This window comes from Citrus clementina, unplaced genomic scaffold (genome assembly GCF_000493195.1).
Source record: "Citrus clementina cultivar Clemenules unplaced genomic scaffold, Citrus_clementina_v1.0 scaffold_3, whole genome shotgun sequence".
NCBI lineage: Eukaryota > Viridiplantae > Streptophyta > Magnoliopsida > Sapindales > Rutaceae > Citrus > Citrus x clementina.
Window position 1 is genome coordinate 10,299,499 of NW_006262339.1, and position 14,434 is coordinate 10,313,932.

Genomic DNA, 14,434 nt, shown 5'->3' on the forward strand with positions numbered 1-14,434 from the left:
CTACCACGTCCGCTGGTATCTACATATAATTTTCATAAATCAATTTACATAAATTTTGTATAATAGAAAATAATGCATTAGAGTTTTTTTTTTTTTCTATCTTCCTTTTTTTTTTAGCTTGGCCCAATTCACTTTATTAAAATGTTAAAACTCACCAAATCAAATATTATCTGAGAATTGACAGGTAAGCAATCTATTTTTCTTTTACCATAAGTAATAAGTGGAAAGTCAATTGTTGTGAAATGACAGAATAAATAGAAAGTAAATTACTCAAAATTAAATATTAGAAATATTATAATTAGAAATTTAATTAAAATGAGATTTACCTCAAACCTTCAATCCAACCCGGGAATGGTTCTTTGTATGTGCTTGTTATCATGGTTGGGCGTATAATGATAATAGGAAGATTGTCTTTATAGTGGTCTAATAGCATTTCCCCCATTGCCTTTGTAAACACATATGTGTTTGGCCATCCGTACCATTTTGCCCTGTAATAAAAGTAAAAATTAAATTTATTAGAGAAAACGACAACATTGTTCTCATACTTTAGCAAAATGGTCTTGGAGAACTTGTTATTTTTAAAAATGGTCAAATAGACTCTTTTTAGGATAATTATGCCTTCTAAGTTCTAATTATAATGACCAATAGTATTTTATGTCTAATTATCTAAAAAGAAATCTGTGAGATGAATTTTAAAAACAAAGAGACCTCTTAGATCATTTTGCAAAACACAAGATGTCATGTGCTTTTCTCAATTTATTATAATTTTTTTATTTAAGGGTAAATACTTGAAAAGTCCTTATATTTTAGGTTAAATACTGTTTTAGTCCTTATATTTTAAAAAATATCTCAAGATACCCTTCTTATTAAATATGTGACACTCTTGTCCTTATTTTTTACTCTTTCACAATAATATCCTTATTGTCATTTTGGAGATATTAATTAATTAATCTATTGAAAAATTAATTAAAAATTAACCCATAATTATTTATTACCAAATTAACCAATAATTATTAATTTATTAGTGTGAATGAACTCTTAGTTTTTTTGCCCTTAAACAAGTTTTCTAATTATTTAAAATAAATCAATATTTGCTAACTTAAAGCAATTTTTAATACCCTTGCAATTATAATCGTTTTAATAATTATTTATAAAAAAACTAATTTACAGATCCATCCTAAAATTGAAATAATAAAAAAAATTGCATTTATTTTTACTTTATTTTTAAGGTTAATTAACAACTTAGCATTTTTTTATAGATAAATTAATATATCAAAAAGATTGTTGTAAGGATAGTACTATAAAAATAGAGAAACAATAAGGGTATGAGTACAATATATTTAATATCAAGGGTCTTTTGAGGTACTTTTAAAATAAAAGATTAACCATAGACTTAAACCAAAATAATATGAATTTGTTTATTATGATTTAACAATATATTAAGGCTTAAATGATATGGATTTGTTTGATTCGATTGCGAGTTACAGTAAATATAACTTAGTAGACCCTATATTGAAACCTTTCCGTGCCGAGATCCTTCATGATTGATGTGACTTCGTCTTCAGCTGCACCAGTTGTTTGAAGTTGATTTAATTTTTTCTCCACTAGTTTCTTTTCTGCCATGATATCCAATTTACGTGGCCATTTCACCATCTCACCCATTGTAAATGAATTCTCAGGAATTAGTCCCGACTTTTCGCCGCACGCATAAGCTGAAAAGTCCAAATGAATTAACTCATGAAGTAGGCGAAACAAGCAATGTTAAAAGGGGAATAAAAAATGGAAGCTAGCCATTTAGAAAGAAAGTATACGTAGTTAGTTATTTTCAATTCCTTGTAAAAATTGTTTTCACCAATTGAGGCTTGATAAAATTTTAAAACCGAATGGTATTTTTAATGTTAAAATAACAAAAAAAAAATACACCGATGCAAGGACAAAAATGATATTTTAACAAATAAATTAATTAGTTTTGATTTGTTTAGGTTCAAACCAATAATCAATTTGCATGTGAGAGTGTCGCATTTACTGTTGTTAGACCATCCCTTGTTACCTTAAATTTTAAAATCAAGCACTTTCTCTGATATTTTTAATTAACCAGGTCTGCAATGCGGTGTTAGAAGCTTATTGTCATAAGCTCAAGCGGTAAAAAAAAATTTTAAGCTTGAATAGAGAGTCACATTTAGCCAGAAGGGTTTTAAAAAAAGGAAAAAATAGAAAAAAAAAACTATTTGTTATTCCCTGTAATATCGAATAATTTCAAATCGGTTTCTCAGGCCAAGCAAGTACACAATATATTTCATCTCAAAAAAAAAATACGTAATATATTTACCAGTTGACAGGTGGACAAGCATCTGTATTTTTGTACAATGTTTTGCAAAACTCAAAACGTGGAAAGCTCCCATTGTATTGGTGTCCAATAAAGCATCATATCTACAGAGAAAAGAATTAAAAAAAAAATAAAGGTCAGTTCTCAGGTCATATATATACGCATAGAGCATAGTCAAATAGTTAGAGATAGAAAAAAGTATAAACTAAAGTGTGTCGATACCTTTCATCAAATTTTGTTATAGCAGCTACATTTACCACCAAGTCTATTTGTCTGTACATTTCTTCCTTTAAATTAGAGTCTTTGATTCCCAAGTCCTCATACAAAATATCACCAGGCACTGCAGCTACCTTTTCCAGTATGAAGGAGTCCAAACTGTCACCCCATGTATCCCTCAGCACCCTAAACAAGTCCTTCTCTATCACCTATTCATAAATTATTTATGTTTATGAGATTTCTAGATCTTTAAAAAGAAATTAAAGCTATATTTAAGAAAGTATTTACCTCACGAAACATGCGTTGTTTAGCAGACTTATCGTCCTCTGCTCTTATGAGAAGATAGAGCTTCTTCAAATTTGGTTGAATTCTCAGTATCTTCTCTACAAAAACTGAAACAATAATTGACAAATGCAATAAATCAAAAAAAAAAAAATAGTAAACATCAATGGGGAAGGAAGAGAGGGAGAGTTAAATGAAGAGATGCATGTTAATACTCTTTGCTAGAAAGCCAGTGGCACCAGTGACTAAAATTGTCTTGTCCTTGAGAAATTGGAGAACGCTAAATGATTCCATTGGGTACAAGATTAATTTAAAAGAAAACAGAGCAAGAATTAGAGGCAGCAGAAGAGCTTTTCATACCAAGATACTAATATGCCAATGATTGCTTTTATAACAATAATGAAAAGAGCATCGGTGTGAAAAAAAATATAAAAAGCACTGACATTAGCCAACCTTGCTATTAGGTAAAAAGCATTGACATTAGCCAACCTTGCTATTAGGTAAAAAGCACTGACATTAGCCAACCGAAGTATGTATCATAAATATATAGTAAATTTTTTAAGATTGCGTTTGACACACAATATTGTATTATGCTATATTATATTAACGTGCATTGCATTAAGGTTGTAATACAATATTATGTTTAGTGTAATATGGAATGTATTATATAAATAATATTATTTTATATTAATGTTAAAATTAAATTAATATTATTTAAATTTATTAATATTTTAATTATTGAAATTAAGTATTAATTAATTATTATATTTATTAATTTTTATAATATGAAAATGATTCAATAACATGCTATTATTAAATAGTAAAATTTTGCAATGTTATGTTATATTATGAATAATATTATTTATTTCTATATATTAGTTACTATAATATAGTATAATGATATTATAATATAGTATAATTTAATATTATATTTTAGTATAGTTTGATATTACATCATAAATATATAATACTGTAGAATTATATAAATATAAGATATATCATAGTATAAAACAATATAATATTAAATTACAAATTTATTTTTATTTATTAATGTAAATATAATTGTTTAATTTAAAATTATTTCTAAATTTAATATTTCAGAAAATAATAAATGATAAAATAAAAGTTACAAGTTTATTTTTATTTATTGTCTAATAAATGATCAAACAAACTTAAAATACGTTTTTCATATTTAATTTAAAATAATCAATTTTTTAAATTTAATTATCATTTATTTATTAAATATTTAAGTTTATTACTGTTTATATTATTATTTAAATTAAACTTTTATTTAGATACAAATATAAATTAATATTTAATAAATATAAATTTATTATAAATTATTAAATAACAAAACTAAATGATTATATTTAAAATATGAATAAGTTTTAATACAATTAGTTCTAAACTCTATCCCAATCATAATTTATTTTATATACTTTTTATTATATTAATCCCATTCTTAATGTGTTAATCCGAACAGCCAACAGTTTCCTAATATTATAAATATTTCGCCTAAAATATTTAATGTACCGATCCATCAAGTAACATCAAACGTCTATACCATGGCCGGATGCCCCTAAATCCTAACGGCATAGCCATGTGAAAAGAAGGCATTAATTCAAATTAGGGACAAGGCCGGATAAGACAAGACACGTGTGCTGTTTCGATCAATTAAAATTAAAAAATAATAGGAAAATTATTAGTCATATAACATCCGTATCAAACGTGCTACAATACTTTCCAAGTGTATTGCTCGTATACCCTAAGTTGACAGAATACTTCTGCTATCCATCAATTCATTAACTTCCGTTAGAAAGTTAATAGAATTGTGGCAAATTAACTATTTCGCCCTTAAAACTCAAAATGAGGTAAAAAGATAAATTTACCCCAAAAATTAACTCAAATTTTCAATACAAATTTTTTTTTATTTTGTTATTAACAATACATTTTTTATTAAAAAAATATGAATTATTAATGGTACATATTATTAACAATTATACGTAAAAAATATCCATATTATACCATAAAACTTATTAACAACATATTATTTACAATTATACATATTATACCATCAAAAATTTTCAGTTGCCGCTTGAGGAGTACATCTTCAAAAATTTAGGTTAAATTTTGGAGGTGTAGAATCGGTTGTAATGTAGCTTTTTTAAGCAATTATTAACAATTATTTGATAAATGGGATGACATGTCATTTTTGTCAATATATATCATATGACATGTCATTTTTTACTAGGTAAATGGGATGACATGTCGTTGTTTTAAAAAGACTAGATTACCCTTATGATGTCAGTGCTTGCAAACGGCAGTTAACAGATTGGTGGACGGCAGAAGTGTTTTGTCAACTTCGGGTATACGAGTGATATACTTGAAAAGTGTTGTAGCGCGTTTGATACTGGTGTCATTTAAGGGTATATGGCTGATAATTTCCCAAAACAATATTGTGGACACTTTTCCAACCAAGAGTACTGAATATTGCACTGTAAAATCCTCGAATCCTTTCCATTATTTCACGTGAATAATATCGTATGCGTGAATAATGTTGTGTACGTGAACAATATCATATTTGTGAAGAGCACCCCAACTTTTAACAATATAACTAATGGTTCCGATACCACTTTTAGAAAATTGATAGCTGAACCATACACACAACTAAAGTGAATTAAGAAATATTAAGACATCAGAATCACATAGGGGAACTAGAATATACGTCTAAAAGGAAGATAAAAAGATAAAACTTTACTAGTGAAATGAAAATTTCAAGTGTTTGAGTATTTTAGCTCACTACTTACAACTTCAATACTTACAACCTCAATACACATAATCTTTCACTCACTAATTATTCAAGAGTTTATTCAAAGTTCTTAATTCTCTCATTCCTCAAACTCTCGGCTTCTTGCTCTTGAGAGAGGAAATGAATTGAGAATTTTGGGATGCATACACCGAAAGAAATGGCTTGGTGTTTGTAAGAGAGATTCACTATGAATGCATTTAATTATCGCACTAAAAAATCTTAGAAATTAGTAACCATTTTCTTCTTTTTTTTTTAATTACAAATGTGTCCGTGCAACTCCCAACTCTTCTAAATTGTCAATATTTGTAACCACCAAATGGCACCACAAATGCATGTAGGTTTTTCATTTTCTTCAACAAAGAGGAAAAAAAAAACTAATGAGAGTGAGATATAAGCGTATAATGGTGAATTTCCTTCGCATAAAGGATAACAATATCAAAACAAAACTAAAAGTTATCAATATTTTATCATTATTTTAAAACTGCACAAAAAAATGGAATAAAATGAAATACGTGTCAAGAGTGGAAAACTAGTAATAGCGTTTAAAACTAGCTGATCACTTTAAATAACCGAGGAGTGCGAGCGATAGTCACCCATTACGGGTACTTTTTCCTCTCGCTAAGATTCCAATTATTTTAATTTTTGTGTAGTTTTTAAAATAAAAATATTGATAATTTTTAATTGCTATTTAATATTATTATATTTATGCTAAGAAAAAGACTTGAAGAGACGGAGAGGACGAGGAAATTAAGGTAAATTTCCATAGCATCAAGATAATAATATTAAAAGAAAATTAAAAAGTTATCAATATTATATTATTGATTTAAAATTACATAGAAATCAAGTAATGGGACACGTGGCGAGTTGAAATAACTACTTTAGAGAGTTCTAGTTGCATATACATGAACGGCCATACGATCAACAATAGTCTTTTCAATCATGAGAATCATCGCTAATTATGCAATCATGGACAAATAGAGGAGAAAGAGTAAATTTGGCCTTTACTCACGTACAGTGAGTGGTAAAGCAACTGCTATTTCCTTATGTTTAAAAAATTTCTGAAGATATATTTTGTTCTATTAAGTTTGAGTTAAAAACTTAGGGACTGATTGGGTTAGTTTTTACTTTTACTTCTACTTAAAAGTAAAAGATAAGTAAAAAATCTAGTTTATTTTTACTGTTTGGATGATCATAGTAAAAGATCTTTTTTTTTTAATGAGAAGCTCTTTTTGAAGTGTTTAAATGATCATCTAAAAAAGACATTTTAATCATTATAAAGCCATTAATACCCTTAAATATTTGAGTCTAATAAATACTTATCAAATTTAAAAATCAATGACAAACAAAATAATTATTTCATCAATCTAGTTAAACTTTTACAAATTAAAGTATTGTTTTTCTTTATAAAAAAAGAATAACAAAAATAACTAGATTAAGTTTATCTAAACATTATGCATGCAATCACGTGAAGAATAAAAGGAAGAGAAGAAAATGTCAATTGGCTTTCAATTTCAAGCTATTCACGTGGAGAGCATTTGACAATTTAAATGACAAGCTTAGCATATATTAAAGGAAGCAAATATTTTATATCGTTTTTAATGGCAAGCACATGATGGGCTTTGTTGTTTTTATATTTTGTTATTTTAGGTACAATATGGAATTAAAGAGGAATTAAATCGGAACATTCAGGAAGAAATCAACTTGATGGAATCAAAAAGGGAAAGCAATAAAGAGATTTAATTGAAACAATTCAAGGAAGATTTAATTAAACTAAACATCATGCATGCACTGACGTGAAGAATAAAAGGAAGAGAAGAAAAGATCAATTGGCTTTCAATTTCAAGCTATTCACATGGAGAGCATTTGACAATTTAAATGGCAAGCTTAGCATATATTAAAGGAAGCAAATATTTTGGCATCGTTTTTAATGGCAAGCACGTGATGGGCTTTATTGTTTTTATATTTTGTTATTTTCGGTACAATATCAAATTAAAGATGAATTAAATCGGAATATTCAAGAAGAAATCAACTTGAAAGAATAAAAAAGGTAAAGTAATAAAGAGATTTACTTGAAACAATTCGAGGAAGATTTAATTAAATTAAACATCATGCATGCAATCACGTGAAGAATAAAAGGTAGAGAAGAAAATGTCAATTGGCTTTATATTTCAAGCTATTCACGTGGAGAGCACTTGACAATTTAAATGGCAAGCTTAGCATATATTAAAGGAAGCAAATATTTTGGCATCGTTTTTAATGGCAAGCACGTGATGGGCTTTGTTGTTTTTATTTTTTGTTATTTTAGGTACAATATGGAATTAAAGAGGAATTAAATCGGAACATTCAGGAAGAAATCAACTTGAACTAATAAAAAAGGGAAAGCAATAAAGAGATTTAATTGAAACAATTAAAGAGAGATTTAATTGAAACAATTTAAGGAAGATTTAATTAAATTAAACATCATGCATGCAATCACGTGAAGAATAAAAGGAAGAGAAGAAACGGTCAATTGGCTTTCAATTTCAAGCTATTCACGTGGAGAGCGTTTGACAATTTAAATGGCAAGCTTAGCATATATTAAAGGAAGCAATTATTTTGTCATCGTTTTTAATGGCAAGCATGTGATGGGCTTTGTAATTTTTATATTTTGTTATTTTCGGTACAATATGGAATTAAAGAGGAATTAAATCAGAGCATTCAAGAAGAGATTAACTTGAAGAAATCAAAAAGGGAAAGCAATAAAGAGATTTACTTGAAACCATTCAAGGAAGATTTAATTAAATTAAACATCATGCATGCAATCACATGAAGAATAAAAGGACAAGAAGAAAAGGTCAATTGACTTTCAATTTCACATTCATTTTAATAAATTCATAACACTCCTCTTTGGATGTTCATTACAAAAAATATGTTTCATTAAAACCTTTACTAAAAACAACCCTTAGGGAAAAAAATTAGTAAAGGAAAAATAGTACATTATTCATTGTCTTAAATAATTTTGGAGATATAGAGTTGCCTCATTAAAACCTTACTAGGAAAAACCCTATAGGATAAAAACCTAGTGAGGAAAAAGAGTACAACATATAAAATTTCCTCTAAAATAAAATATTGTCCCCAATAAGTATACTCCCCCTCATCTTGACATAGATTCTTCAAGATTTGAAGAAAAATCTTTGAGCTGACGCATCCTAATTTTGTGTACCAACTTTTTGAATGTTGCCGTTGGTATGGATTTTTTAAATAAATCTGCCTGATTATCACTTGAGCATATTTGCTGAATATCCATATCACAATTCTTTTAAAGTTCATGTGTATAAAAGAATTTGGGTGAAATATGCTTGGATCTGTCACCTTTTATATAACCACCTTTAATTTGGGCAATGCATGCTACATTATCCTCATATATTATTGTGGGGTTATTTTTAATTGATGAAAATCCACATGTTTCTCAAATATGTTGTATTATTGATCTTAACCAAATGCACTCACTACTGGCTTCATGAATAGCAAATATTTTTGAATGATTTGAAGATGTTGCAACCATTGTTTGTTTCATTGATCGTCATGATACAACACTATTACCAAAGATAAATAACGTTTGAGATCGAGCTTTATATGGATCACAGTTTGGACGTTCAGGATTACGCCACGTCATCAGTCAATAGTCCACGGTTTGACCACGCGGATGAACAGTAACACGGTTTGACCCGGATGAAGAGTAACGCAGTTTGGTTAAAAATAATCCTGTGTAATGCATGCACCGTACGCGAGATTTTTCGTCCACTGATATGCTGCCACATCACCATCAACAGTATATACGAATTTTAGTCCAACAGGATCGTGACACCTCATCAGTCAATGCCACATCATCGATCAATGCCACGTCATCGATCAATGCCACGTCATCGATCCGTCTATGTGAACAGTAACGTATACAGTACCGTACACGTGAATAGTACCGTACATGTGAATAGTGCCATTTTTCCTTTTATGCTCCTCCTAAGGTTTTCGACCGTCCTGAGTTCAAAAGTGATGTCCGTTTTGCCATCTGATCTCTCCCTTATTGTGAAATGACTATAATGCCTCTAAAATACATAAAATACTTAATTAAAATAAAACACGGAATTAAATCAAAAGAAGGTTAAATACATAAAAGTAAGGGTTGTTAGTAAGACTTGAAATGTAAAATGATAGTTTTCTCCTTTATAAATATACATTTTCTAACACTCAACACTCATCACTTTATTACTTGTTGTGTATACTTGCACATTGGTATTGATAATAATTGATTACATAAATCAACCAACAATTAGCTTCCCTTGAATTCTGCATAATATCGGCCAAAGTCTTAACGTTAATTCCACTTGATGTTGCATTGTACTTGCCTAGATATGCTGCCACATCTAACCTATCTCCCTCTAACCGCAGTGGCATTCCCCCATCAGATACTCCCATTATGTAGCAAAACCTATTGGCACTAAGTTCTAACTCCTTACCATTAAATTCTATCACACACCTAGCCACATCCGTCCTCTGAACAAGCCAACAACATAGTTTCCTTTTCAGTCTTCCACAATTAAGCTTAATCAGATTATCTAGTCCCATTTCAGAAACTACTTCCCTCTGGTCATCTGTCAGTTGTACCACAACAGCTGCAAACCTGTCAGGTGTGCACCAGGTGAGAAACTTTCTCTCCTCAACAACAACTTTCTCAGCTCTGTGCGATTGGGTTATGTATTTGCTTTTCTCACCCGGAGGTAAGTTTTTAAATTCCGTTCCTAGTTCTTTGCGAACCTATACGAAATTATTACATACCATTTCCAATATATTCTCAACTAAATCAATTAAAACATCGCTTTTAATTTACTAACCTCTCTCGTAATGCTTGCGCTTGCATCATTTGCCTTCATTCGACGCACCGCTTCCCCACTGAACATTTACAAAATTGCATTGATTTACGAACACATCATATTCAAGTTTGTCTGTGCGAACAAATTAATTGACTTCATTAATTTTTCGGTACTCTTTCACAAACTTACAACAAGTTGACAAATTCATAGCTACTTTGCGTGGCTTCATTCCCTTCACCATTGACAATGGTCACTGTTTCGAGATCACCATTAGGATTGCATAACTTCCGCTTACGAATTCTCCCCAGTTCCGTTCCTGCAACCCAAATCATTCTTAAATATCACTTTAACATTCTTTTCTTCTTTCTTGCCTTTAATCTAGTGACTTCAGCCTCAATTTTTAATATATCATATTACCATTATATATTAATATTTCATCTATTTACTAATAATTGCTATATCATCTATATTCTATAGGCTATTTTCACACAAGCAGTCTACCTTCGAGGGCAAAGACAACGAAACCTATTTACACGGTATAAATAAAATCAAGTGCTTGCATTCTGAAATGGATCCAACCAAATTACATTTATATTAAATTCATCGTCATCAGCCAATCAAATATACTACTCACGACGCATATGATGTGGGTACTTGATTGCATCATTTCTACTAAGGAGCACAATACTATTTTCAATCCTAGTGAACTTAAAATTTTTTTCCCCGCAATGAGGATAGTGAACCACCAATTTTCCAATTCTTTAGAAAAATGTACCTCGGTATCAAGTTTCAAATCCTCTTCTTTACGGCTCGCCTACTAGATGTCTTCTAAGTTGAATGATGCAGGATGGTTATTTGTCTTCTATAATTTGGCTACCGTGAAGCAAAAAAGCCTCCATTCACATTCGTCTTCGTTTTTTATTATCGACGACAATTCCCTTGCACTTTATATTCCCAAATACAAACCTAATTTCTTTGAAACCAAAATTATTACATAACTCAATTTGAAGGAATTTTAAAATAATGCGATGTTTTCATCCATGCAATTTCAAGAAGATGGTTGCTGCTAATTGGGAGCCAGAGACAAAAATTCTAGGTTACGCCTGAGCAAAATACTTTTTTTTTTTATTCGACATTGGTGGATTGGAGAACAAAAGCGATTGCCACCGGAAACATAGGTTGCAGTTAACCTCTTCTATCTAACCTATTACATTTTACCCATTAGATTACATGAGTTTCAATCCAACGATTGCTTCTCTAAAAAGATAAAATAAGGAGATTACCTATCCCCGTTACAAGGTAGTTGGACCCTTAATAACAATACAATTTATTCTCATTGTGATTGTTATAGTTAAAGTAAACAATTAATTTTAATTTCCATTTCTCATTCTGATTACAGCTCATTTCCAATTAATTCAATTCTAATTCATTCCAACTCATTCTAATTTTAATTTATTCTGATTACTGATTAGTAAATGCACTACTAGTTCGTATAAACAATTTGTAACTTACGGCAACTTTAACTTATCTTATTAAATAGAATAAAAATTGAATTTAAAGAATTGTGCAGGTACCGGCTAATATGGTGGTGAAAGGTGAATGGAATGATAGCTGCCATAGTTGCTCATGCAAAATAATCTTCTGACGTCAATATTTATCAAGAGGGATCATTTTTAAGAAATCTAGTTATATCCATGAATATTCTAGATTATAGCTTCGATCACTTTGCAAATAAGCCATGGATTGACAACAATGGAAACCTCGATAATGTTGGCAAGGTTGTAATCTTCGTAGAATGACTAGCTTTGATAGATATTTGAACATTCGCTATTAAATTTGTTACCACTAAAAGATTCTTCTAATTATGCATCAAATTAAAATTATTTCTTTATTATTGCTGATTTTCCATGTAATAATAATTTGTTCAATGCTCTAGAAATTTGGCAAGTAGTTTTTAAATAATTTTCTATTTAGTTGGTTACTAAAATTTAAATTTTGAAAAAAAATTAAAAAATTAGTATAAATTTTATCCACATCTTCCTCCTTTTTGGCCTTTTAAATATAATAATAATCAAATCAGTTCAGCTCGGTCGTGTTACCTGCAAGGATTACAATTGGCAAAGACGTCATGTTGCGGTGTTGCCAATGCTTTCAAGGCAATGCTACGATGTACAATAGTCTAAGGGCTGATGCTACAATGCCGGGCACTGAAGGCCCAGCACCATGCCGGAAACGAAAAAAACCATTGGATTCAATTAGATTGAATCCAACGGTTGAGATTAAATTTATATTAAAAATAGAAAAAAATGGGTGACCTAGTAAACCAGTTCCCTGAAAAGAAAAGCCCATAATTTCCTCTCACCTCAATCCGATTTCTTTGCTTTCTCAAAAGAAAAATCCCTAAAATTTCATCTCTTAAATTCATAGTTTCTCTCATCCCAAATTTTCACTCAACAAGATCAAATCCACGGTCTCTCTCGCACTAAGCAACCAATCGGATCCATCTACTCAAGTATTTTGTTTGTACACGAGAGGTAGAGAGAGGCAGAGGCAGAGCCAGTATCGCGCGCTGCTTCTTTTCCAACCATCCACCATTCCTTTGTTGTCTACAGCATGAGCTGCCATCGAATCAGCTGCAGGAAGCTTTTAGGGTGGCGTTCCTGGAATGGAACCAAAAAAAGAGTTGAGGTTTATGTTTGGAGTCATTCTTGGACAGGAAGAGCAGCGCGGATGAGTTGCAGGAAAAGCAGTGTAGCTCAAGGTAACTCTTCTGTTCTCGTCATGTAAAGGACCTAGTGTTGTAATGCTAACTAGTAAGTCCTAGTTTTTTTATTATCTTTGATCATTTTGCACTTCCTCACTTGCATTCTCCAGATTTTTATATTTATCATCAAGGAGAGGTGAAATTTTTATTTAATGACTAGTATTTTGTATATCACTAACATTATTCTTTATTTTTTGTGATTTTGCTTTTTAATTCGTTTAATTGGGTGTAGCCATTATATTGTGCCTGAATTGGTAGTTGATGTGAACTAATCTTATGCATCTTGCAAGGGTATTGAAGAGTATATAAAGGGAAAATCTCTAAGTTCTCTTCAAAATATTAGATTTACTGATTGTGTAATGTCCTTTTTCTTTTTCTTTTATGCAATACAGCTTGGTGTGGAAAAACACAATGAGAGCTTATAAACAGAAAGAGAGCTAACAAATATTTTTATTTGTTTCTTTTTCTTTTCCAGCCGTTCAACCTCGATAATCATTACTGTGAAAGCCGAAGTTGTGACGAAGCTCCTCAAAACAGCCGAAAGGTTTTATTTATTTATTTTTTGCTCTACAAATTTTCCTGAGATGATTAATGGTTTGAAGAGATGATTAATGGTTTGGAAGCATGAAATTGGCAAGAAAAACATGAGAAAATGGTGGGTTGTAGGGAGAGAGAGAGTAGGTTATGAGTTTTAGAGAGAAAAGAAGAAACAAAAAAAAGTTATCAAACACACTTCTGTCTGGGAATACACTTCCTACTAGAATATATCAGCTAACCGTTATGAAATAAACGGTGAACCGTTATCTTCCAGAGTTAGAATAATATGTTTATGGAAATTGTCGGTTCACCAATAGCTCTTGTTATTGTCTAGAATTGTAAACACCATTATTGTTTTCCCTTTAGCTCTCGATATAAATTCAATTGTTACTACATTTATGTATGGTCTATTTCAGGATTTGAATCATAGCATACAGTTATAAAATGGAGTCCACAGAAGCTAGAAGGGGAGGACCTGGTCAGAGAGCGTAGATACACTTTTTGTAAGTATAAAATTATTGGTTTGAATAAAGTTCTTATTATAACTATCAATTCTATTGACGTAATTAGTTGGACTGAAATGTTGTGTACAGTAAGCATGAAGCAGAAAAGGTCAGGCAAGAAAGGATAAAAAAAGTTTGTAGGGTGAC

The 14,434-nt window shown here is 30.2% G+C and overlaps 1 protein-coding gene and 1 long non-coding RNA gene across 2 annotated transcripts; one reads left to right on the plus strand and one right to left on the minus strand.

Annotated features, from left to right (window-relative positions):
- Nucleotides 1-318: 318 nt before the first annotated feature.
- On the minus strand, nt 319-3,204 carry LOC18049596 (probable fatty acyl-CoA reductase 4). The gene is made up of 6 exons (XM_006440946.2): nt 3,040-3,204; nt 2,831-2,934; nt 2,549-2,751; nt 2,330-2,430; nt 1,520-1,712; nt 319-488 (listed from the first exon to the last, which is right to left on the minus strand). Exons 1-6 carry the CDS (start codon nt 3,116-3,118, stop codon nt 323-325), a joined length of 846 nt encoding a protein of 281 aa, XP_006441009.2. The 5' UTR covers nt 3,119-3,204; the 3' UTR covers nt 319-322.
- Nucleotides 3,205-13,104: 9,900 nt separating this feature from the next.
- LOC112100403 lies at nt 13,105-14,433 on the plus strand. Its single transcript, XR_002906766.1, has 4 exons — nt 13,105-13,244; nt 13,723-13,791; nt 14,201-14,287; nt 14,378-14,433. It is a non-coding gene; the product is annotated as an uncharacterized LOC112100403 (long non-coding RNA).
- Nucleotide 14,434: the final 1 nt, after the last annotated feature.